Below are 25,674 nucleotides of genomic sequence, written 5' to 3'. Positions count from 1 at the left end.
TAAACCTGACCAAAACTCAATCTTTTCCTTAGTAAAAACTTAAAAAACAACAAACAGTCTAGTAGCACCTTAAAGACTAACAAAACACATAGATGGTATCATAAGCTTTCATGGACACAACCCACTATTTGTTGTTTTTAAAGTTTTTCCTGCTACAGACTAACTCGGCTACCCCTCTGAAGCTTTTCCTTAGTGTACATCCGAGCAACACCTTATAGTTTGACTTCAGTTAGCTGAGGGACAAACTAGGAAGATCAAAGCCATCCTTGGAGCAATTCAACTAGCTCGATGAAGTCACCCAGGAATGGATTTGGCCTGGAGTATCCAAACATATAGCAATGCATTTTGGACAACGGCCCTCATTGCTCATTTTCTGCTCTTTTCTCATCATACAAAAAAGAAAAAAAATGCAATACCTGTGACATCACAGTTATTTTCATGGCCACAGTCTGTGATGTCACTAATACAGATATTTGAATTCCTTTCAGCAACAAGCAGCAGAAACTGAGTTGTAAAGGAAAAAAACATTGTCGCTTTCTCCACCTGGACTAAGATATTAACCATGAAAGTTTGCACTTCTATAGCATCTCCCACTTGAGAATCTCAAAACAGTTTACAGACATTATGGAACTAAGCCTTGCAAACTCCTGTGAGGTAGGCCAGTACTGTTATTATCTTCAGTATTCAACTGGAGGAATGAAGGTACAGAGACATGCCCAAGACCAGACACAGAATCCAGGAATTGTTTTAAGACTACCTTTCCATGCCTTTATACCCCTTCCATCATGGCTTTGTGATACCTGCAGTCTCAAAGATCCACAATTTTAAGAAGTGTCAGTGACTAGTGGGCTATTTACACTAGTGCTTCCAACATTGGTTACCCAACACAGACTAATATGCTTGGAGGTATAAGAACCCATTGACTTAACAGAGAACCACCCATGAACATCCAGTGACAGGACATAGCTTTAAAATTTGAACCTAAGTTTACAAACAAAAACAAATGGATTATTTTTCAGTCTATATAAAGGAATACATAGAGGCTGTGTCTACACTGCACCCCTTTTCCGGAAAAGGGATGCAGATTAGACACTTTGGAATAGGCAAATCCGTGGGGGATTTAAATAGGAATAAGAGATCCTCCGGAAAAGGGTTTATTTTCCGGAGAATCACGTCTAGACTGGCGCTTTTCTCCGGCTTATCCCCAAGCCGGAAAAAAGCGGCAGCCATGTTAATGCAAATGCTGCGGGGGATATTTAAATCCCCCGCGGATTTGCCTATTCCAAAGTGTCTAATCTGCATCCCTTTTCCGGAAAAGGGGTGCAGTGTAGACACAGCCAGAGGGTTTTATAAAGCCTTCTAGGTCATGAAGAGACCGTCATCTGACTTCTCTCAGCACAGGAAGATATTCTGCACAACAGTGTAAACATTAAAGAGAACAAAACAAATAGATTATATTGCTTCTCGTTAATTTACATCATGTAATAATTCTGATGATAGTTTATAATCTTCCAAGTAATGTTTGCTCCTGAAGTTCTAACAGTGGTTCCCTAAACTATGGGATATTCATTCAATTTGTGTTTTTTTCTGCTCTATGATAAAATGTTATGCTCTTCAGATATGTGCATATTTTGATGCACTCAGAGTTTTGTCTATACTTAATACTTTTCATGGAAAATTTAGATAGACAGACAGATTTATGAAGATCAGGTAGTCTAAGATATACACTTGCCTTCATACTTTCCATGATTTGTGCCTCTTTTTAGCCTCTTGATTATTACTATTTCTATGTCCAATATGTCTTCATGTCAGTCACAAATATATATTTGACATAATCCATTACATTGTCAACCTTTCTGCCCTTCTGATCTTTCTGGGATGGTATCTTACTTTATTATCATTCCACTCATGTGTTTGTTCCATCAGTGTCTATAATGCTAACGACATTAAAGCAGCACTGTGTTTAGAGCTGACTTAAGAATGGGAAAACTGGCAGCTGTACTAGAAAGAATACTCGCAAAAAGCAGAATGTTGGAATATTTCAATGTTTCTTTCTTTCTAATTTCTAGGGGTGTGTCTAGACTACATGCCTCCTTCGACGGAGGCATGTAGATTAGCCAGATCGGAAGAGGGAAATGAAGCCGCGATTATTTTAATCGCGGCTTCATTTAAATTTAAATGGCTGCCCCGATCTGCCGATCAGCTGTTTGTCGGCAGATCGGGGGAGTCTGGACGCGATGCCCCGACAAAGAAGCCTTTCTTCATCGACACAGGTAAGCCTGGACGAGGCTTACCTGTGTCGATGAAGAAAGGCTTCTTTGTCGGGGCATCGCGTCCAGACTCCCCCGATCTGCCGACAAACAGCTGATCGGCAGATCGGGGCAGCCATTTAAATTTAAATGAAGCCGCGATTATTTTAATCGCGGCTTCATTTCCCTCTTCCGATCTGGCTAATCTACATGCCTCCGTCGAAGGAGGCATGTAGTCTAGACACACCCTTTATGTAAGGGTCTGAATTCCTTTCTTAGGGTACGTCTAGACTACATGCCTCTGGCGACAGAGGCATGTAGATTAGGCTACCGGACATAGTAAAATGAAGCGGCGATTTAAATAATCGCCGCTTCACTTAAATTTACATGGCTGCCGCGCTGAGCCGACAAGCAGCTGATCAGCTGTTTGTCGGCTCAGCGCAATAGTCTGGACGCTCCCCTGCCGACATCAAAGGTATTTGTCGACCACCCAGGTATGCCTCATCCCAGGAGGCATACCTGGGTGGTCGACAAATACCTTTGATGTCGGCAGGGGAGCGTCCAGACTATCGCGCTGAGCCGACAAACAGCTGATCAGCTGCTTGTCGGCTCAGCGCGGCAGCCATGTAAATTTAAGTGAAGCGGCGATTATTTAAATCGCCGCTTCATTTTACTATGTCCGGTAGCCTAATCTACATGCCTCTGTCGCCAGAGGCATGTAGTCTAGACGTACCCTTATTAGACACGCTCTGGATTCCTAGGCAAAAGGTTCCACATCTATGTCCCTTTTCACAGAGAATTCTCCTGACAGGTTTATAAACTGTTCTCCCTCTCTCTCTGCAGGAGTAGAAAAGAATGTGGAAAAAAACAACTGTTCATGATCAGACTGTTACTTCTTCTCCCATAAAACCTACTAGTAGGATGGCCTGCCTGCATCCTGTTAACACAGGCTTGGGACAGGCACTTGACTTGGAAACTTAACCCAGAGCTTGATGAGCCATATCTAGTTTAATTTTGTCATCTTTTGTCTTTAGTCCCAGGGATCCAGAAAGAAGACAAACGCTGCAGATCTGGGCTCTCCACTCCTCCTGGGAGTCTAAATCTAATAGTTTATTTTTGCTAGTTCCTATTCCCTGTGTCTTCAGTTGACTCGTCTAAATAGGCCACCTTCCTTTTGAATAGTCTCAGCCTTGCCTTGGCCAATGTGTGAGCTGTCTCTATGGCTGTAAACTCCTTTTCAGCCCTTGACACCTGACCCTGAAAACCATCCACACTTGGCAGTAAGCCAAACCATAGACATTTCAAAGTCGTTTTTCATTTTTTGGGATTCTATAATGGCTGTTAAATTCAGGGTAAAACCTTAAACTAATCTGGCATCCGAGTTAGTTGTTTTTGTCTGCAGCTCAGCTTGGCCATCTTGAACATCTTCCAGATCTAGTCTTGCTTTTTCTGCACTCTGTGTTTTTTAACTCAGTTCACAGAGCTCTCCTGCTGGAAGTTTAAAATGATGGTAGGGACATTTTTATACCTCGTTCTGCAGGAAAACACACTGCCACCCTCCCGCTGAATCTTTTACAAAGTGCTAACTGGAAGCCTGTACATGTGAACCCCAGATTCTTTCCTCCATTAAGCAGCCACTCACATGAATTTGCATGGGGATAACTATATTGGGATGAGTGGAGAGATGAAATTTCCTGTGACTTCACCTCAAGCTGGCAAAGTCCTGCTAAATCAAGCATGTGTATTGCAGTACCTGATTACAGGAGGGAAGAGAAGGGGGGTATGTCTACACTACCCTCCTAATTCGAAATAGGAGGGTAATGTAGGCATACCGCAATTGCAAATGAAGCCCGGGATTTGAATTTCCCGGGCTTCATTTGCATAAGCGGGGCTCCGCCATTTTTAAATCCCCGCTCGTTCGAACCCCGTGCCGCGCGGCTACACGGGGCACGAACTAGGTAGTTCGAACTAGGCTTCCTAGTTCGAACTACCGTTACTCCTGGAATGAGGAGTAACGGTAGTTCAAACTAGGAAGCCTAGTGGAATGAGGAGTAACGGTAGTTCGAACTAGGAAGCCTAGTGGAATGAGGAGTAACGGTAGTTCGAACTAGGAAGCCTAGTTCGAACTACCTAGTTCGTGCCCTGTGTAGCCGCGCGGCACGGGGTTCGAACGAGCGGGGATTTAAAAATGGCGGAGCCCCGCTTATGCAAATGAAGCCCGGGAAATTCAAATCCCGGGCTTCATTTGCAATTGCGGTATGCCTACATTACCCTCCTATTTCGAATTAGGAGGGTAGTGTAGACATACCCGCTCTGACTAGAGGCGCTGTGCCTTTGTAGAAAGGGAAGGAGAGAAAGAAGGGAATGAAAAAAAGAGTTTGAAGAAGGTCACGGTTGCAGCTGCCAGTGCGGGGCTCCTTTCCTCTGTAGGAGAAACAGGAGTGGCTGGGGAAGTAGGCAGAGTCCCCTCTCTGTTGCTGCTTGGGCTAGCATTGTGCTTCTCTCCACAGGGACTGGTGAGGAGGAAAGGAAGCCACCAGGGTCTCTGCTCCTGGGTATGCACACAGTGTGGCTGCTTAATGCAGTCTTTCAAGCCTCCTCAAGTCACCATAAAGCAGCAAAAAAGGACACATGACAATTTCTTTTTAATTTGACAGGAACCCTTAAAAGACCCAGCTTGGTGGATAACATCTTCCCATATTTTAATACATTAACCTGCTTAGTTTAAAGGGCTTCTAACCAGCCTTGCTAGTCACCTTGGAGGATGGTTCCCTGTACTCTTCATGCGATGCATCCATAGGTGCTGACATTTTTGGTTCTCGGGGTGTGCTCAACCCCTGCTCCTCTTCTCCTCCATCCCATTCCAGCCCCAGCCTGCCTCTTCCTGCTCCCCATTCCAACCATTTCCCACAGTGTTTCCTGCACACTGCAGAACAGCTGATTGTGGTAGGCAGGAGGTGCTGGGAGGGAGAGGGAGGAACTGATTGGCGGGGCTGCTGGCAGGCGGATGGTGCTGGGGAGGGGGAAGCCCTGATTGAGAGGGTTGCTGGGAGCTCAGCACGCACCATTTCTTCCCCATAGGTGCTCCTCCAATTTTTGCAGCTTGCCAATCTACATAGAAAGGCGGACCAATTCTCAGTGAACCCCCTCACTCAGACTTCTCCTATTTCTTCCGTATGAAAGAGCTGATGTCTCCATCCTAAATCCCCTACTGACAGGCCAGTCTCAAATGGCTCCATGTTGGCTATGGAGTTTCTGCTCAGCTGTTTCTTGCTTCCTTCCATTCACCCATTCCCCCTGCCACCCAAAGGTGTCTCTGTTTCTGATCAGTCATGTGCAGGTGCCGTTAGGTCTCAGCTGCCCTCCAGAAACCACTGTACTGCGAAAGGTACACACCGCAGATGACAGAGTAGAAACTGTGATGCCCTTTGGAGGAAGAGTGGTTTATACCAAGAAGTATATAGGATAGTGGAAGGAATGGAGCTGAAAGGAGATCAGTGATTTGGATACATGAATGTATAGAACAGACCTCAAGTACTATATTTGTCCGAAAGACACTGGTGCTCCAAAGGCCTGTCCCTGCTCCCTCCCCAAAGTTGGCCTCCATGAAAAACAGAAGTACCTTGTGATTTTAAAAATTCTCAGGAGTCGGACGCATCTCAACACCGAGATGCCCAGTGGTGACATGATCTTGGTCTCCACAAGGATGGTCTCCAGGATTCCTCCACAAACAATAAAGCAGTCAAAGCGGTTGAAGAGAGACACAAAGTAGGCCTGGAGACCTAAGCTGTACATCTTCAGCAGCATCTCTGCCGTGAAAAGAGCTAGCAGCACCTTATTGGCAGTGTCTCATAAAAAAAAAACAGATAAAGAATAATAGTAATTATCCTTTAACCCAAACCCACCAATACCACCCAAAATCCCAACACTACTACTAGCAAAACAGCTGAGGTCAGAGTGAAAAGAGAGAGGATGCTGCTCAGCATGCAGCCAAGAAAGGGGGCCTATGTGCAGACAACCCAGGCATGAGAATGTTTTGCATAGAAGCCTGGTTTCAATCACAACACTTCCCACATGCATGTAATACACAGCCATACCACCGCCTTGACAGGAACTGTGCTTTCCAGTGCACAACCTCCTGTCACACTCGTCATCTTCCGATGTACAGGTTACAGCTATTGGCTGCTGTGTTATCTGCCGCTGCTTAATTCAGCTGCTCTTTCTTTTCCACTGAGGATTCAGCTGTTTATTTCTTAGACTAAGGGGAACTTCATAAATCATTCCTCCCTCCTCACCTCCCTTGTAACCTGAATGTATCATAAATGCCATTCAAGTGACACGCTGGGGAACTTACAGCCCCAAGAATCTACTCTTAAACTAGCAGCGAAAGTGCTGCACACACACATACAAGTAAACTCTGACTGTGTGACCTCAGCTGGATCTAAAGGAACACTCCAGCTCAGGGCTGGGCAAAATATGGCCCAGGGGCCGGATCCAGCCCATGGCCCACCCTGCTGGGGCCCTCAGGCACACAGATGCCAGCAGTTTAAAGTGGAGTCCCCACATTTCTCTGCTCTGCAGGGAGGGGGGAGGCTTTGTGTGATTGCTCTGCCCCCTGAGCAGTGCTCATCTCCTATTGGCCATAAACAAGTGGCCAATAAGAACAGCCCTCAGCCAATCTCTCAACTCCTATTAGCTGGAAACAGCCAGCCAATTGCAGCTGAGAGATTGGCCTGGGAGGGGTGGGGGGCAGGACACGCCTCTTCCCCCACCCAGAGCTGAGAGCCAGGTCCAGGGAACAGCATGTATTTTCAAGCAGACTGGGGCTGCAGCAGGCAGGGAGCCCAGCCTCCCTTGGGGGGTGCTGCAGGCTGGGAGATGCTTAGGTAAGCGCCTCCCAGCCAGAGCCTACCTCTGGCACCTCTGCCCCTCCTGCACTCTAACTCCCTCCCCCAGGCCACCATCCAAACCCTATGCACCCCCTGCCCCAATCACTATGCCCTCCTTTACCCAAACACCCTCTCAGACCCCACACCATCTCCTGCACCTCAGTCCCTTACCCCATGTGCCTTTCTGTACCCAGCCTCCATCCTAGATCCTGCACTCCCTCCACAGAAAAGTGCGGCCCTTGACCACTTACCAAAATCTTGGAGTGCCCCCCCCCATCAAAAATTATCATGCACTCCTGCTCTAGCTGGTATGCTTTTGGGTCCTAACAGCCCAGCCCTCAGTGTTCTCTGAAGCCTCTCATAATGCAGTCATGTATATAAAATACTGCCCAACATCTTCTGCAAATAGAGGATTGTAATTGTATTTTTTTGTAGTTCAAGGCTAGTATTTCAAATACTGGGTCATCAGCTCTCATTAACACTTTCTTCATCCCTGTAAGCTTGTTTCTCCCTTACTGGTTACAAGGCCAGCAAGAAGAACTGCTACTGCCTCTCACCTTGGACCTCAGTGAGCCAGTCTGGCTGGTTGTAGTGTTCAGAGGCAATGGTAAGGGTGTTGAGAAACACAAGGAAGATCACCAGCCAGTAGAAAATATTGGACTTGACAGCAGCTCGGCACTTCCTCCTGCAGAACCTGTTCCACCGGCGCCAGTAGCGGCTTGGAAAAGGGAGAAAGAAAAAAGCATGAAAAATGAGGATGTATCAGTCACTGCAAATCCCCCTATTAAACCCTCCAGCTTTCATTCAGGTATATTATGGACTTTCTGGAGTGATGACAGTGAAAGACTTTTAAATCCATTCCTGCTCAGGGTGACCACAACTGTCTGAATAAAACATGGCTCTAAACAAAGTCCCAAGGTTTTTAGGTAGATGAGCCTTTTGAGCCAATATGCCATGGTGAGAGGAGAGATGTGCTGACCAGAAGGAAAAGGCTTCTAGCGATTTCTTTTTTCCCATAGACCTAACAAGCTTTTCCTTATTGAATAATTATGGGCCAAGGCACAGGTCAGATCCTGTCTTTTCTTGCCTACCGGGATTAGAAACAGGCCCCTGGAGAGATGCCATATGTCTGTATTCTCAGTGAAGAGTGGGAATTTCAAGTGCGTGGCACTTATGAGGGTCAGGCCCAATAAAACAGCTAACTTTGTACTAAAAACAATGTAAAAAAGTCTATTTTCTTTGAGATCCCTGGGAGACCTCAACATCTTTCCCTGTGCCCGTTGATAAGGATACCATTTGCTAATAAACAGTACCCCTTTAAATTATGCCTTCCATGAACACAGCCCCTTATGAGTGTCTCACTGATTTCTGAGGGTAATTACTATCCACAGAAGGTATTTAAAGCTAATTATACACCTCCTACTCTTCAGAATTTAACTTGCTTAGCAACCAGTTTCCAGGCAACACTTGGCACAGTATAATAAATCTAATAGTTTTTATTTTATTTATATAGATATATATAACATGACAAAGTGGAATGGAAACTTTCCTTGGCTAGACCTGTCTTTCCTATTCCCTGTCCAGTGATAAGTAGTGACCATGTGCTAGGTGTAGAGTTCAGCACCTAGACGTAACAAAGCCAGATGATGCAAATATTCCACAATGGCTTAAGAATCTTACAGCAAAATTTGATCAGGTACTTACTTGTAAATGCTAGCTAGGTAAAATATAAAGAATTTTTCTACGAAACACAAATAGTGTATATGTATTCATGTAGAAGAGATTCCAGAAATGTTATTTTTTAAAACTGAGAAAATTATTGTAATATTTGGGTGATAGAATTACTCTTAAATCAGCAGGAATAAATGCAGGAGGGTCAAATAGGATTAATACTGTGTTTTCCAGTCTTCATCTAGTCCAAAATGTGTGTGTGCATGCATGTGTGCCATATGTGCATGTATATCTATAGATGAACACATATGCTTTCCTATGTACATGTATGGACTGTATGTGTGCATTCACATGTGCATGTCTATATTTGTATGTGCATGGGTTAATATGACAATTCCACATGACTATTCACATCCTGTGTATGAGGAAGAAATATAACATTTTTCCTGTCCCAAATATTGAAGAAGCCAAAGTATATTGTATAACATTCTAGTGTTAGAACTCTTGCTGGAGGGAGCCAATTCTGCCAGTCAAAGCATATGTCTGGGCAGCTCAGGCCCTCCACACATTTCCAAAAGCTGAGAAATTATTGAGAGTCAGAAACCCGCTAGAGAAGCTCTATGGATTATGGCACAAAGGAGTAAAATGTTCCAGCTCTGTCCAGTGGAGGGATGAAGCCTAATACAACATGGGAATCCCACTGCCTGAGACACTACAACTAAAGAGAACAGAACGCTACCAAGTGCTATGGAAAACAAGCTCTTGGGGGAGGGGCTTTTAGTGGATGATCTAACTGGTCTATCTCCAGCTTCTATAATGTTCTGATTTAACATGTTCATTGTGACCAATGGGGAAGATCTCAGCAGCTGAGCCAACACATCAGCAAATATGAACTTCCGACATAAGTGTAATCTCTAACCTCTATCCCTTATTTCAGGTTAATAGTAAGTAAAATGACCACTGATTTTGGTGGACGACTGACTAAAATCTCTCAGCTTTGGGACTGTTTTAGAGTTATCAGTGTGCCATGGTGACAGTGAAAGATAATTTTAAAAGGTGGAATGCAAAGCCAGTGGAATGACAGAAAAAATACAGGTCTGTTTTACTCACCTAAACTTAGATTTGGAGATCCGATGCCTGAAATATAAGAGTTACTGTTAGTATCTCTAAATGAACTCTACACTCTAGACCTCTATGAGAACAGCAATAGAAAGAAAGAATAGGAACAATCGATTCCCAATGCATGCTGGTCTCTTTGAAAACTGTAACTCAAGCCATGCCATTGGGGGTTGCCATGGCAGAAGAATGCAATCTTGTTGGTAATATGAGGGGGAATAGTGTTGTGTGTACCTGTATCATCAATGAAACAGCCCTTCTGTTATCTAAGAGGTCATTCTGATGCCAAGAATGACCATAACTCATAACCCTATTGCCAAGTGTCTTACACAAATGTAACTGTCCTCCTCCTCCTCTTCTTCTTTTATTTTTGATCACTGCCGAGTCAGAATCTGGGTTTTTGTTTGATATGAATATATGTAATAGTTTGCCTTTATATCGCTCCCCAGGCTTTCAAAGCACTTTACAAAGAGTATGGGTGGTAAATATTATCTTAATTTTGCTGAAACCAAGGTACCAAGGGTTATGACCAACAACTTCAATTGACAGTGGGCGCCTCACAGTCACATGGAGTCATGTAAGTTAAAGTGGCTTGAGTCACAAAGGCATTGAGCACTCACAGCTTCCTTGACCTCAGTGGGATTGTAGGTGCTCAATACCCTTGAAAATCAAACCACTTTGATCCTAAATACATAGTTAATGTCTAATTCAGTGCACCCAAATGTAATGACCTAGGTGACTTACTTAATATCATAAAGCAAGTCAAAGGCAAAATAGACTCCCAATCCTTTTCTCTAATCTCTACTCTGCCTGTTATATATCGCATAGCACCTTTATACTCTGTCTTTGTATATGTATCTCTATGTGCACGTGTGCACCAAACGCACACACAATTATAAAGTTTAAATGACCTGATCTTGCGTTGACCTTAATGTATCTGCAGAAAGCATCTAATAAGAACTCTTCAGAACATAGGGGAATCTGCACACTGATTAGCTGGTGAGGCATTACTATTAAGTTGCACAGGAACATCTCTTCTTAAGGCTCCATCTAAGGAAACTGATATACTGCTAATAAGAGTTGTCAGCAAAAGGTTCCCCTGAACCATCTTAAAAATGGTTTAGCTACTAGCATAGATGGGACAAAATCATTATGGAGTTTTAACCATGCTTTTTATAGTGATGTTGTCCCTGCGCAGGGAGGCCAGTCGCTGACAGACCAGACACCAGGTGGTCAGTTTCTGTATGTGAAAGGGATTTTAGAGATGGAAACAAATTTCACCAGCAGCCAAATAAAAAAAAAAAATCCTCTGCACTGAATAGATCTCTCCTGCTGTTCAAAAGCAAGCGAGACTAGGCCACATACCAGCCTGCAGTGAATATAGACCCCACCACAAAAAAATCTTTTCATGAAGAAGAAATTATCTTCTAAACATAATACACTGCTGTGAAAAAACAACAGGAGCTTAAAAGTGGATAGGGTCATGAGGTACTCACAGAGGCTATCCTTAATATTATGATGTTACAAACACCATAATTTGGAAGAAATTTTGTTCTTAGAAGCCATCTCTATGGATTGCAAAATATGTATATTTAATGAATGTTCAGATTTAAAGAATGTTTTAACAGTATGACCTAAAACAAATCAGAATTTGTGAATATGCAGTAGAAGAGAACTGAGTGAGATCAAGGGACAAATCACAGAAGATGGAAGGAAGAAGAAGTCAAAGGTATAAGAAAGAGGGAAGGAGAAGAAGAGAATGAAAGATGAACAGAGTATAAGAGGAGAGGTACATTGTTTAATATAATTGATTCTACAAACATGGAAACATGTAGAGTGGGCCAGCTAGTCTGAAACATACTTTTCAACTGACCCTTATTATCAGGTCTCCTGTCTTTCAGAACCAGTAATCCTTCTCACACAAAAACATGCTGTTATATTTATTTCTGTTGCTGTCAACAGAATAGATTCTGACCACTTGTTACAAACCCTTTATGCCACTCCAAAATTTCTCCTGCCTGAGGCTCAGGGTGGACAAGATTTGGTCCTGGACAAATGATGAGTTTTAAGACCAATACTTCACAACCCTTTTATGTTAGGAGATTTCTGTTCCTGGAAATGAGTTTCCCAGCTTTTCAATGAGATACATAGCTTTTACTTCTAGCTCTAGAACATCTTGGGGGTATTGAACCTAAAAGTCCTGCCATTTAAAATACAAGAAAGCTATTTTAGATCATTATTGGATATTTTTAGAGCTCACTCTGACTGCAGTAGAGTTAGATCTTTAAAAGGAAGGACACAAAACTTTTCTAAAATTGGTATCTCCATAAATCAATAGCATATACTGATAGTATGGTGGGGTAGAAAGAGTTAATCAGTTTAGGGAGATCTTCATAAGTCACTAATGGTGCTATATCCCAAATTCTTATTGGCAAAACATCATCACACTCCAGACCATCAAATATTCCATAGGAGACAAACAGAAAGATGTTTATGAAGAAATGTGTGATACTCTGGCATGAAGCTATACAGAAATACAATCTATTGCACTGAGCTCAGGGAGGAGTTAGGCACTAATATAGCGGTACATCTACCAGAACAGCAATTCTGGGAACACCTTACAGGTCTCCAAGCATGTAATATCAATCATGATACAATTATTCTCACAGTACAGATTTTACTACAATGTAACCATGCACTTATTTTTCACTTTAGTCACTGCTACTACTATACGGTATAACCTCCCAAGTAATTATCTTCCTGATAACTTGCAAAACCCTATGGACACAACTAAAAGCTCTCAGAACAGCAGTAGCACAGAAATTCACCTTCTGTAACTCTAGGAAATACACAACTTTTGGGATATCCTTCATCTCCAAAGAGCTGCATTGTTCAGACCTCACAGATTTTAACACTAACCCTGCTGCTGTGACACTCCATATTGACAGTGATGTAGGCAGTAGTCAAACAGCAAAACAAAACTTTTTGGGTAGGGTACTTTCCTGCTTAAGTTAAAGGCCCTAGAAAGTTTCCATTGTGGACTCTAGAACTCCAGCAACAGAGATAGCCATTTTATATCCCAGAAGGATCCCATTTTCATGGGACAAATGCAGGCTATGACGGGTCATTTTACGAGGGTTAGTCAGTTTCAGGTATGCATCCAGTAATAAATCTGGTAATATGTCACCTTAATAAATTGTTAGAGCTGAATGTGCCTGTGTAATACCTAGGGCAGTCTCTGAACTAAATTCTTCATTCAATTACATTCTGAGTAACCCCATTAGCATCAGTGGAGTCGCACAGGTGTAAGTGACGATAGTAACTGGCCCTTCGTGTATTAATTAATGACTTCCAGTAAATTGGGACACAGTACTGATGAGAAAAGGACAGTTAACTTTGTTTCTAATATGGTTTCAGATACTCTCATGACTCCACTGTGACTTGATGGGAAGAGGTTCACTGATAACTATACTCAATCTCCTGGTGGAATCAGTGAGCTGAACCAGTGCCTGGAGATTGATGCCTTTTCTCCTTTCTTGTTCTCTTACCACAGTATCACTCTGATTCCATGAAAACTGACGAGCAGCCCCGATCTGACTAGATGGGCACTGGGTTTTACTGGCGTGGCAGCTGCTGTCCAGCAATGGTAAGAGTCAGCCAAGCATCCCCATAAAATCTGTCCTACTTAAATCTTAAAGTGATTTGTTTTTTCAAGGAACTACACTGTAGGCTGGGGAAACTAGATGGGGGGTTGTAGAGTCTATGGATAGTTCATTCCTGACTTGGCACAGGTTTGGAAATGTGAAGGATCCTCCTTTATTAAGCCAACCCTGCTTTCCTCAACTCACACATCTCGTGAGGTACTGGGCTTTGACCATGAGTACTGTGTTCCAGACTATGATACTTGGTGGGGTTTGCAGACAAGAAAGAGAAACAAGGGCCAAGCCTGGGCATTCTTCTACTGCAGCAGCAAAGGCATCTTTTCAGACATGATTTGCTTGTTCTGGCCCAGAACAGCAGTTGCCAGGGCAGACAACAAACCTACATGAGATCAGCTTTTCTCTCTTCTCCACAGACTCCTGTGCTGAATGTACTAAGAGCTACAAAGGAATTATTCTGCCAGCCAGAGGAGTACAAGGAAAAGCACCCAGGGAAATACACTGATGGATCAGCTGCTGCCCAGAGCTTTCATTATTTACTAGATTTTCAGGACATGGCATATTCATTGAAAAGCCGGTGTAGCTCATTTATTTTGTTAATTCTGGCTTTCTGTTTGAACACTGTTGTGGAAACTGGTTGGACTATACCAGGACTGAAAGAAAATCCTGGCCAACACAATAATGCCAAATGGCTGACTGTTCCAATTAAAGGTGATTTGATGCAGTTTCTTCCTTTAAGTTCAAATGCTTCATCCTGCTCAACCTGGCCTCCAGGAAATCAGTCTCAACAAAGATCTTTCAGTAGATCAGCCACTCATATGCAGGCATGAACGTTGTGTCACCCATGTATTTCTGGTTGTATTGGAGGACCAAATTTCTTGGATGCACCTAGTCCAACATTCCGTACCAACAAGATTAATATTAAGCATGGGTCACTGCCTGACCTCAGGAGTTTAAGCGATAACAATATGGGCTCCAAATTAAAGTTATACTGTATCTGTAGGGAATTCATATGATCTCCTGATAAAATGCAGCATGTCAGAGAAATTATTCACTGATGGGAAGCCATGTGAGCAAGGCTGCTCCTTAATTCACAATCCATTGCTCCCAGGCCTCGGTTTAATATCAGTTTATTTGATCATGGGAAACATATTTCAGTGCTCGTTGTTAAAATAGGCTAGCCACAGTTGTGATGGGACAGAGATAAGATTAGTGTCGCTTCTTTCAAAATTTGTCTTTGGGATAAAGCTTTGTGTTCCCATTCGAATGCAGATGTTATCACAGTATGAGGCAACATCATGGTGCAAATGATGTCATGTTGGCACTGCAAAAGTTTTGGTATGCTTGTAGGTGGCTTTTGATAGTCCTGTCAAATTCAGAACTGTCTTTAAAAATTGATATGTAGGACATTCTCCCTAAGCTTAAAGAGCCAAACCAATCCATTGATGCTCATGGAATTACCCTAGGGATAAATTTGGTACAGATTTTTTGTCTTTGTTTTGATAAATTAGATGTAAAGCATATTAACCAAATCAAGAAATCCAAATTTAACTCTTCTCAGAACTCCTTCTGTTGGTTCTAAGGGTAACATCATTCCAGATAGATCAGCTGAAGGAGGCACTTGCTCTAGGATTAAATATTATAGAAGATACAGGTTTCTTTGGAGGATGATTAATCAGGAAACTGGTTCTGCTTGAGGGGTGCTCTCCTGATTTCACAGAGAACATATCTTCCCAAAGTCAGGTAAGGTTGTCAGGGGAGAGTTCCATTTCCAAAAAAGATGCTTGGAATTGGCTTCCCATACGAATATTTCTGCCTTTCATAAACCTATTTTTTAAGGTTCTACAACTTTGTTTAAAAACAGAAAGAACATCCAGGAATTGTAAGTCATCTTTAATAATATTGCTTTCCATTCCTTCTCCCTAGGGCACGTCTTCCTCTTGTCATAATCATATTCTGATGGTGAGGTTGACTTGCCAGAGTTAAATACTCTTCAGCCAGATGTCACTAAAAAATCAACTTTATCTTGAAGTCTTCCTGTTGCTTCTGTCATGTCCAGTTGTAGTTTGCCCAGCGTGATCTCTCCCCTCTGGGAAATAATGTACTTCTAACAAGACAAATGGGGCTCGTTGCTACTGAGGGATGTTACCAGATTTGTAGAAATTATTATTTGCCTAAAAGACAAAATGAAGCTCTACAAAATGCATCTAGTTATTCATTTGTATATGCAAATCCCAGTGGAAAGATGAACTCACAAAGGTCTGCTAAAAAAAGTACAGGAGAGATCATCAAAGGGTGGGAATGGGCATTTCTTGATTTAAGCCAAAAAAGCCCCACCGCCTGTTAGGAATGGAAGATATGGCCTGTGTTTGAAAGATTCAGCATGCTTCATACAAGAATCACCCCTGTATTTTGTCAAAATTTAAGCTAATCACTCCTTCCCTATTATCAGGCCAAATTGTGACGTACTTACTCAGCCTTTCCTCAAGGAAAACTCTCATTGGCACTAACAGGACAAATTGTGAAATTCTTACATAATTTTTACATGTGGGGGTATTTTGGCTTACATGAGGCTTGAGCAAGGACTTAATAGGAACATCAGAATGTGGTACATCCTAACAATCTGAACGTCAGATAAACTTCTGCCTGAGAGGGAGACATCACAACTACAATAAACTAAAGATTAGCCAAAGCAACAAAGTTTAGACCATTTGCAAAATATGGATCTCTGTATTTCCGTCAATTTCCCACTGCTTTTGAGATGTTCTCATATATTGTGGAGAATTGCAACTGCAGAGAGATGATTGCATCTCCCACCCTGATCTTCAGTGGTCAACCCTGGTGGAACTTAGAACAGCAATAGTCTTATCTGAATTTCCACCACCGGTGTAAAGGCCACATCAGTTAAGGATCAGGTGTAAGGGGGCTTTGCTTCACCATTCATCTTCCTGTCCATGTCCAGCCCATGGAATTCCCCTGATATTTCCAGTCCTTCCCCTTACACTTTGGATAGGGGGATAGCTGGAGAAAAAGGTAACACTGCTCATCTCGAGACTGGCCTTCTACCACACAGAACCAGATATCCAAGAACCTGATTACATGGAAAATTGAGTGTTAGCCTCAGTATTCTGGCCACTTTCCAGCTAAGGTAATTCTACTCCAGCTGACAAAATCCCCCTGCAGTTTCAACCATGGATAAGATATCCTCATGTCTGTGTAGTGTCTCTCTACACTTTCAGACAGCCACCTCTTTCCATCCTGAAGGTGGTTGCTCTTCAGCGCTGGAAAAATGATCCCTATATATACAAACCATGCAGTGCTTTAGGATCCTTTGGGACAAAAAGCATTATATAAATGCACATTGCAAATATCAAATTATACGTCACTACACAGAAACTATCATACATTTGCCATTTTTATTATTTGTATTACTGTAGTGCCTAGGGACCTCACCATGACAAGCACTATAAAAAGGGGGAAAAAGAGATAGTCCCTGCTATGAGCAGCTTCCAATCTAAGGATAATGCAGGAGACAACAGGAAGATGCAGCAGACAGATGGGGGAAGGTGGAGAGCACAAGGAAAAAGAATAAGCAATTTTTCATGAAGGTTGTGAGCTGTGTGATGAAAACAAATCATGCTAACAAAAACCGTGGTGCACACCAGATAAATCATTACAAATAGTGCCACCTGAGGACCAGTGTTATAGGGCATAGATTGGTCTTTTATAGTACACGTCACAGGGAACGAGGCAGATTTTTGCTTCCTTGATTTCTCCAGTGGGACTGTGCAGGCCACACCATGGGTGTGCTGGGTCTGTTCTGCTGGGCTGTTGAAGTAGTGGTGTCACTTATAACCCCACCTCCTCCCTTTGGAGTGCCATATGCTCCTGGGAGCACAGTGACATAGCAGTCTGCCTGCAATTGTGACCGGCTCTTGTGTGAGCCATATAAGAGGGAGAGAGAAGATACCTTTCCCCACACAAGGGTCTCCCATAGTCCAGCACATATTATTTGAAATACCTTTCAGAAATACTCTTCCACATATTTTGCATATGTGCCCACTAGATGTTATGACCCATTAAAGGGAAAGCATGAATTATGGACTGAGGTTCTTCTATGTCGTCATTAACTTTTTTATTATAAGAGGCACTGTACAACGTATAGTAATCAGAACTTGATGTATAGTGCAAATTCCATTAGTCCTGCCCAAAGGCTTGTGCATTGAATTCAGAGCTTATCCAGAATTCTGGAATCTGGATCCATCACTTTTCAAAATAAAACCATAGGGCCCGATACTACAACTCTTGAGGCCAAGAGGTGTATTCATGTAACTAAGGTATGCAGGATTGGGACCACAGATATATATTTACATTATTTTGCCTGTTTTATTAATGACACCTTAAGTAAACCTGAAACAATTCTAAATATCAAAATAATTTTACATAGTGTATGATATTTGCTTGCTTTCTGCATTTCACTCAATTCATTGAATCAGACTAGTCAGTTTCACTGTGTAGCTCTCATGTGCAAGACAAATGCCAATCCCCCTGTTCTCATCAACTTGTTTTTAAAGTAAATCATAAGGCTTGTCTATATGGGGAATGATTCCAGAATGGCTATTCCTGATTAACTTCATGTGCAGATGCTCATATTCAAGAATAAGAAGTGCTTTAATCTGAATTAAGGCACTCTTATTCTGGAATAAGAATGTCCTCACATGAAGTTAAATCAGGAATAGTCGATGCACTTCAAACTCACACCTTATCTCATTCTGGATTAATTTTCATGTGTAGGTAAGACCATAGAAAGGGTTCTCTTTCTAGTGTACCGGATTCTGATCTCATTTATACCTGTGTAAATCTAAAATCCCACCACTGAGATCAAGAGTCACTCTGGATTTACCTTTTATGACTAAGATCAGAATATGGCCTGTTAGGTTTTGTAATTCCCCACACATCATTGTCTTGTTCAAAAAACCATAAATTTGCACTTTAAACACTTGAACATAACCCTTTAAATCAAACTTGCCTGCAGTAGAAACAACATCTGTGTTTATATATGTACTCACGCCAGCCTAGCACCGCAGTTTTCTCCTTCAATATCTGTTCCAGCCACATTGTCTGTGTTCACGGACTCAGTCTCACTTGTAGGCATGCTCACTGCAAAGGTCAAAGTGAAGAAAAAGCAAAGAGTTGGTGGACTGGATGGCAACACATCTATTAGAAACTGACAGCAGAGGGGCCAGCTTAGCAAATACACTCTGAGCAGCTACATCTGAGCATTATGAAGTTTGCCAAGCAAGTCTTTGGCCTTATTGCATAGGTCAGGCTAGACAGGGATAGCTTAGGTACATACGCAAGTTCCCTAACCAGGAAAGAGTTGGACAAGTGCGGCTGCTCTGCTTTTTTCAGTGAACTAGTCCCCTGAAAGTTTATAAATAGGATCAAAGGAAACTGGAGGGAAATTTTGGCAAAACCAGCAAAGAAATCAACAGAGGAACATTTAAAAACAATGTATTTATTTATGCATGTTCTACATTAAAAAAATGAATTGGAGATATTCTGGAGAACTAGGCACAGATGAAAAGTACCAGATTGGCAGCCCTTGTGACTGAAGTCCATTCATATCTGAAAAGCAGCTACAGCACAAGCAGTAGTGATGCTAGCCTCTCCCCAACTGTCCACTATACACCTGAAGGAATGGGATCTCTAGGAATGAGTAGCACATTTTCTATGGCCCATTCAATCTTTGAGCTGTTTTCTAGAGTTTCCAACAGGGAGGCTAATCAATACTGACTGTGGTAGAGATTTTGTGGGGGCACTTACCAATTAAAATCAAGCTGAGCTCATTATCTCATTACATGTTCCTGAAAAAGCATTATATTGTTAAAAAATTAGGTCTGCATCTACCTGATCTGCATCTGAAAAGGTGACTCACTTCCTAGGCCAGTGGCAATCTCCTGAACCTTTCATTCCTCCAAGAGTTCATGGAACAAGACACAACTCCAACTCAATCACCTGCTTGTGTCACTTGTTTGGAGAATTAAAACACCTCCTTAGCATATGTCTCTGCCTGAGGTGAGGTGGCACAGACCACCTGCATCCCTATGTGCCGTTCCTCCCCTCCCTACTTTCCAAATACACAAAATGAATTGAAGAGAAAGAAATGATTTTTCAAGCTGAATAGCATGATAAGGTTTGGACAGGTATCTCATACGCCATCAGAACATGACCCACATTAGCAGCTGAACAGATGTCAGATGGGGCTGTAGAGTGAGCTGTGTATTAGCAGCTGGAAAGATACCTAATGGGGCTGTCAGAACATCTTGTATATTACTAAGAACACAGCTATTATTAGCAATAAAACAGACATCTGATCGGCCATCAGTGCAAGAGCTAAATTAACACCAGGAGATAAACCTGATGGTTCATTCAGGGCATGTTCTGCATTTGTGATTGGGCAGATGTCCAATGGACCAGGAGACCAGGTGCTCATTTAGCAGCTGGGGAAAGATCTGATGGCCCTTCTAAACATATCCTGTATTCATGCTTCAGTGTAGAGAGTTCCCTCTTCTTCAAACCTAACAATTGCCAACATTTCTACTTTGTCTCTTAAGGAAAGTTAAATTTCTTTAGACTGTGTTTTTGAGCACTGAGTGAAATATTTGACACGGTGGCACTCCTTCCAACACAACCAAATGCATTGCTCCAAGTGTGCCCTCTCCTTTACATTATCTTATGAACCAGGTGAAATCTTATTATGGTTAAAACCCCACTGAGATTGAGAGATGGGAACTCAACCTTCAATTAACATAACTGCAAGCTTAAGCCCCCACTTAAGAAAAAAAAAGTGTGTGAAATCTACACAGGAGCTTTTGGCTGAGTATTGATTTGGATTAAGGTGGGAGAGGAGACATCAGGCAGAAAAAAGACAAGAATAGAGAAGTAGAGGCTAAATGCAAGAAAGCCCTAGCAGTAGCCTGTGAACACAGTGTGATGTTGGAAAAAAAAGTAGAGGAGAGTGATTCTGGGTCTGTGGCTTGGGAGGCTTGGGACTGTAAGCTAAGAAACTGCTTCTTTTGTACTTGTTTCCTCCTGTGTTTGGAGAAGTAGGATTTTGTACATTTCTTGTAAATAAACAAGATTGTAACAAAGAAAATACTAGACTCTATCAATGTTTACTTCCAACTGGAACATTTCCAGGGTCCTGAAGTTTGACTAGCTGCTTAGGTCAAAAAGGGGCAACACTAATATATATAGAGAGAGATGTACTCCTGTTGTCTTATTTGGTTGGCGAAACAATGTAAGAAACCAGCTAAACTAATATTTTGATGCAAAAGAAACAGCCAAGCAAACTGAAAAGGAAACTGACCCCAAAGGGTAATATTTGATCATACACTCCGACATCCCCCTCAGGAAAACAAAACAGAGTTATCTGGCACGTAATCTTCCAATATGAACCTTTCAGACATATTTAAACTTGATTTCAAATGGAAAACAGTTTTGAAGATACAGTATTAGAAAAAGACTGCTTTGCAATGGCATCACTACCTCAAACACATATACAGGACACTGCATAAGCAATAGAAGGAGTGAGGCACATACATGCATAAATATACGCACATACTATATATTCACATACACATACACATTATGGACACAGAGTGCAGTGGAACATTACCATGGGTTTCTGTGGAGTGACTAAACCAAGCAAACTTCCCTTTCTTCTTATCAGGCAAGCCAGCAGGAGTGCTTCCTTTCACAGACAAGATGGTCAGTGTCAAGTACCAGGAACAAGACATCAATAGAGAGCATGCAGCCAGTGACAGGCAAAAGAAAAAAACAAGGAACTCAGCTTACACATATGACATCCACTTCTGTCTGAAAACTTCATCATGAATTAAAAATACAAAATGGAAAATAAAGGCATATGGAACTATGAAATATTACAACACACAAAGGTCAAAAGATCGTCTTCCCTTTCTTTCTGCTCTTAATGACAAGCTGAATCCTGCAAACATCAAGCCATGGAGTTAAAGCTGTGGGCAAAATCCTAGTCCCACTGATGTCAATGGCAAAACTCCCAAATAGCGGCTAATCTAGCTATCTGTGCTCCAAACTATGATTGTCTTGCTCCTGGGAATAGTCCCATTGAGGTCATTGGGACCTGTTGCATACGCAGCGGGGCTGACAGCCACCATGGGCCCAGGGGCAAGATGGGAGGAGGGCCTGGCTCTTGGGCAGTCAGCCCTTAGCATCAGCTGGACTGCGCTGTGCCTCCCCCAGCCCTGAAAGCCACATGGAGTGGCAGAGTGGTGCACCTGCAGCAGTTCAAAGGGGTTCATGGTTCCAGCAGCTGCTACTACTGAAGTAGCAGCGACAGGAACCTGGAGCTCTGGGTTTCTTTGAAATGCTGGGTCCCTTGTGCAATTGCCCCCTTTGACCTCCTTACCATGTTGGCAGGCCTGTGCATACGTAAGGCAGCCACAATTTGTCCCTAGGTTATATGGCTGCATTGTGGGCAACAGGGCCAGAATTTAGATACCCATATTTGAATACTCGCTTGTTGAATTTCCTCCTACCAGCTCAAATTTCCATTGGCAATGCTGCTACTTGAAAGCTCTTGGTAGACTGCCATGAATGCAATTATCTGTTTTGTGCTGATTTCCAGACACTAATTACATCTACCAAGCAAGCCCAGCAGAGCTGAACTACAGCGTTGTGCCCAAACTGGAATAAGACTGATGAGTCTTTTCCCCACGCTATTTCTCCTGCTTTCCACCTGGAGTTACACTGAGCAGCCACCCACTGACTTTGTGGTGTGTGGGTTTGCATGGGTTTACAAAACACTGATCCACTGTTTATCACCCATGAGGAGCCAGATCCTCCACTAATCTTGCTCCTGGCTCTCTGCAGGTGAGTCTGCCTGTCCTAAATTTGAGTAGACCAGGTGGATAAGGTAATATCTTTTATTGGACCAACTTCAGTTGGTGAGAGACAAGCAAGGGCTGAAAACATGACCAAGGATCAGCATACTGCATGGTCACGCACTCAGGCATTGCTACATTAATGCAATTTTTAGTTGCAAACACAACCTAGGGGGAAAGATATTCACAGCAATAAATGCTATAAATCCCTGCATGTATGCCACTGATGGCAGCACCTATAAGAAGAACCACAGCCCAAAGGTTAATGTGCAGCAGAACTGGGCTTATATTCCTAGGTCAGCTACAGCCTCGCTAGGCAAATCACTTGAACCTTCTGTGCCTCATCTCCCCCAGTAGGATGAAGAGACGAGTCATACTCAAGTCCCCCCCGGGGGTGGTACAAAACATCATGTTTGTAAAGCATTTTAATAGCCTCAGAATGGAGGTGCTGGAGAAGAGCGTTATCGTTCATGTATCTAAATTAGTGAAGAGAGCAAGTCTACAGCGGGTTCAAATGCACAGTAGTCCAGCACTGAACCAGTACTCAGAAGCACTAGTTATCGAAGATGAACAGAGAACCAGCCTTGCTGCAGCAGAGGGACTTACTCCTCAACAGCAAAACAAAGGGGGCAGAGGGACACACACACATACTGGGAAACAGTATGAAAGGAATCACAATGCAGACAGCTGGGCGGAGGAGGGGAGGGCTGGGGGGATCTTATCTAACCCTAGTCACAGAGTTACAAACCTTGTTAATGGTATCCAGCCTTTACACTTGAAATGAAGGGCACATTTTTAACACTGAAGGCAATACACCTGTGGAGCATCCATCACCGGACATTTTAAAAATCAAGATGGAATGTTTTTCTAAAAGCAGGGCTGGCCTTACCATGAGGCAAACTGAGGCGGCAGCCTCAGGTACCAGACTGTGGGGCGGTGCCACTAGGACACAGAGTGTAGAAAATTGTGTCTGCTACTGGTGCATATGTATTCTCTCTGCTCTAGATGCACAGTACCATGAGAGGAGTAGAACAGCAAGAAGGCAGAATTGAGACCTTTCAAAGTTATAGCCCAAGCGACGGGGCATGGGGGCGTCATTTGAGCTCCCCGTCTCAGGTGCTAAAATGTTATGGGCCAGCCCTGTCTAAAAGACATGGTCTAGTTCAAACACAAATCAAATCTAGGAAGTCCTATGGCCTGTATTATACAGGAAGTCAGATCTGATGACCACAATAGTTCTTGCCAGCTTTATAATCCATGGTTCTATTAATCAAAAGGAGGAGTGCATTATCCTCTGTAGTTCTTGTGCCCTATGTGCCTCTCCCTTGTGGGGCTCAGTAATGGGTAGATCCCACAGCATTGGCTCCTCACCTACCTCTGAAAAGCTACTGCATGCATCCATGCAAGGAGTCCCCATCAGGATTGCTCATGGTTGAAAATTATTTTTATGGACAATATAGAAAAAATTACTGACAACCAAAGATTTTTTACGGACACATTCTTACATAATAAGGTGAACAATATTCAGCGTTTTTATTTATATATCACAACAGCAATGTTATTGTGCCAGTTTAACCTACTTGCTAGCCACATAGCTTCAGCATTCTCTAAGTCCTGAGAGAAAAAAAGAGACCCCTTTGGGCACAAGGCAAGATTCAAAAGGTGGAGAGGAAAATAGACTTTTCCTCAGGTTTCACCTACTTTACACCTCAGAGGGGCAGAGGCTGAAAGGGCTGAGTGAGGGGCTGCAGCAGGAGCATGATTAGGCAGAGGCATAGGGGGAGGTTAGTAATGCCAAAGAGTTCAGAGCTGGTCGCTGGAGGCAGAGCCAGCAGTAGCTTGGAAGGGAAGTCCCCCCTCCACCACTGCCCTAGGAATTGTGCAGTTCCTGGAGCTGCCCTGAAGCCAGAGCTCACCCCGGGGCCAAGGGAGAAGAAGCTCGGTGGGTTTTATTTACTTATGGACAGGTCCAATTTTAGTTCTTTTTTTTTCAGGCCATTTGTAAATTTACTGATGGTTGGCATCCCTAGTCCCCATGGAACTGGGCTCTGCGGAGTGTAGAGTACACAGTCCCATACGAGCGCCCCGAACCCTCCGCTAACTGCCTCACGGGAGACAGTTGAAGCGTCCATTAACAACACACTGCAGGCATCTGAGCGTCCTAGCACTCACACTATTACAGGGCTAAAACAATGAATAATCTCTCTACTCTGACACTGCCCAACTGTCATTTCAACAGAAGGTCAAGCAACCAAGTGTGAATGAGACCAAACTTTCCCCACAGAGCAGCACACTACCTGCAACAGCAATTTGATAAAGAGGGTAACTGGTAACTTGCTTCCATTCCCCTGCACTGTAATGCCTTACCAACAATCAGAATGCTTAAGGGGCCTTTAGGACAGAGAGCACAAACTGCTCTCACAACCTGCTTCCAACCAAGGCAGTACCCGGCATCATCTGAAAAAGCAGAGTGTTCCAGTGACAGACACCATACTTATTCTCATGCAGGCAAGAGAGCTGTGTCTGGCCAATCATGATGGAATTCCAGTGTATAGCACTTACAGATTCACCCTTGTTCATCATACTCACAGTGCATTTTGTTGATGAAGCCCCTGATTAGTCACATGTCCACAAATTAAGTCAGGATCACTCATGGCTTTCAAAAAAAGAATGGCAAATCAAGTGACTCTTTAAGTCACACTAGTCATGTGTCTAGTGGTTTGAGCTGGGTACCAGAGATACAGCTTTCTGGGATCTATATCCTACTCTGCTAATCATTCATTAAGTTACTTTGGCCAAGCCATTTAGCATCCCTGTGGGTTAAAGTCAGCCCTGGTGTGTATGCACAAGTAACACCACTAAACTCAAGTTTAGCCATCTGCAAAATAACACTTAGCTGAGAAGCCCATTACAAAGCTTGCTTAACATTCTTAAGTATTCTGAAATTCTTAGCCAAAAAGTGCTACAAAAAGACTCACTATGTATTAATTAATCGTTAGTGTTGTGTATATGCTACTGAATTATGGTGATGCACAACAGAAGGAACTCTTCTCAAACAGCCTTTTGCCATCAAAATGAGCCTTGCTTGTGGCCTTTAAGCCATGAGAGTAGGGAATGTACTTTAGGAAGAAGCAGAATCTCATCTTTCATTGAGATGATGATA

General features: G+C 42.9%; 1 protein-coding gene across 11 annotated transcripts in view; it reads right to left on the bottom strand.

The window, feature by feature from the left end:
• CACNA1C (calcium voltage-gated channel subunit alpha1 C) overlaps positions 1-25,674 on the bottom strand; it is a 630,647-nt gene that overhangs the window by 139,070 nt on the left and 465,903 nt on the right. For 8 of the 11 annotated variants that reach the window (XM_089769299.1, XM_075896596.2, XM_075896633.2 and 5 more), the window contains 5 exons: positions 21,266-21,340; positions 18,654-18,744; positions 9,920-9,946; positions 7,696-7,856; positions 5,872-6,097 (listed from right to left, as the gene is read on the bottom strand). In XM_089769299.1, the coding sequence (XP_089625425.1) occupies positions 5,872-6,097; positions 7,696-7,856; positions 9,920-9,946; positions 18,654-18,744; positions 21,266-21,340 (580 nt within the window). The remainder of the gene's footprint in view (positions 1-5,871; positions 6,098-7,695; positions 7,857-9,919; positions 9,947-18,653; positions 18,745-21,265; positions 21,341-25,674) is intronic. The other 3 variants (XM_075896571.2, XM_075896606.2, XM_075896661.2) reach the window with 1 other exon arrangement.

Source organism: Pelodiscus sinensis, chromosome 1 (genome assembly GCF_052426305.1).
Source record: "Pelodiscus sinensis isolate ZL-2025 chromosome 1, ASM5242630v1, whole genome shotgun sequence".
NCBI classification, from domain to species: domain Eukaryota; kingdom Metazoa; phylum Chordata; order Testudines; family Trionychidae; genus Pelodiscus; species Pelodiscus sinensis.
The sequence above is the reverse complement of the archived record's forward strand: the minus strand, read 5'-3'. Positions and strand labels throughout refer to the sequence as shown.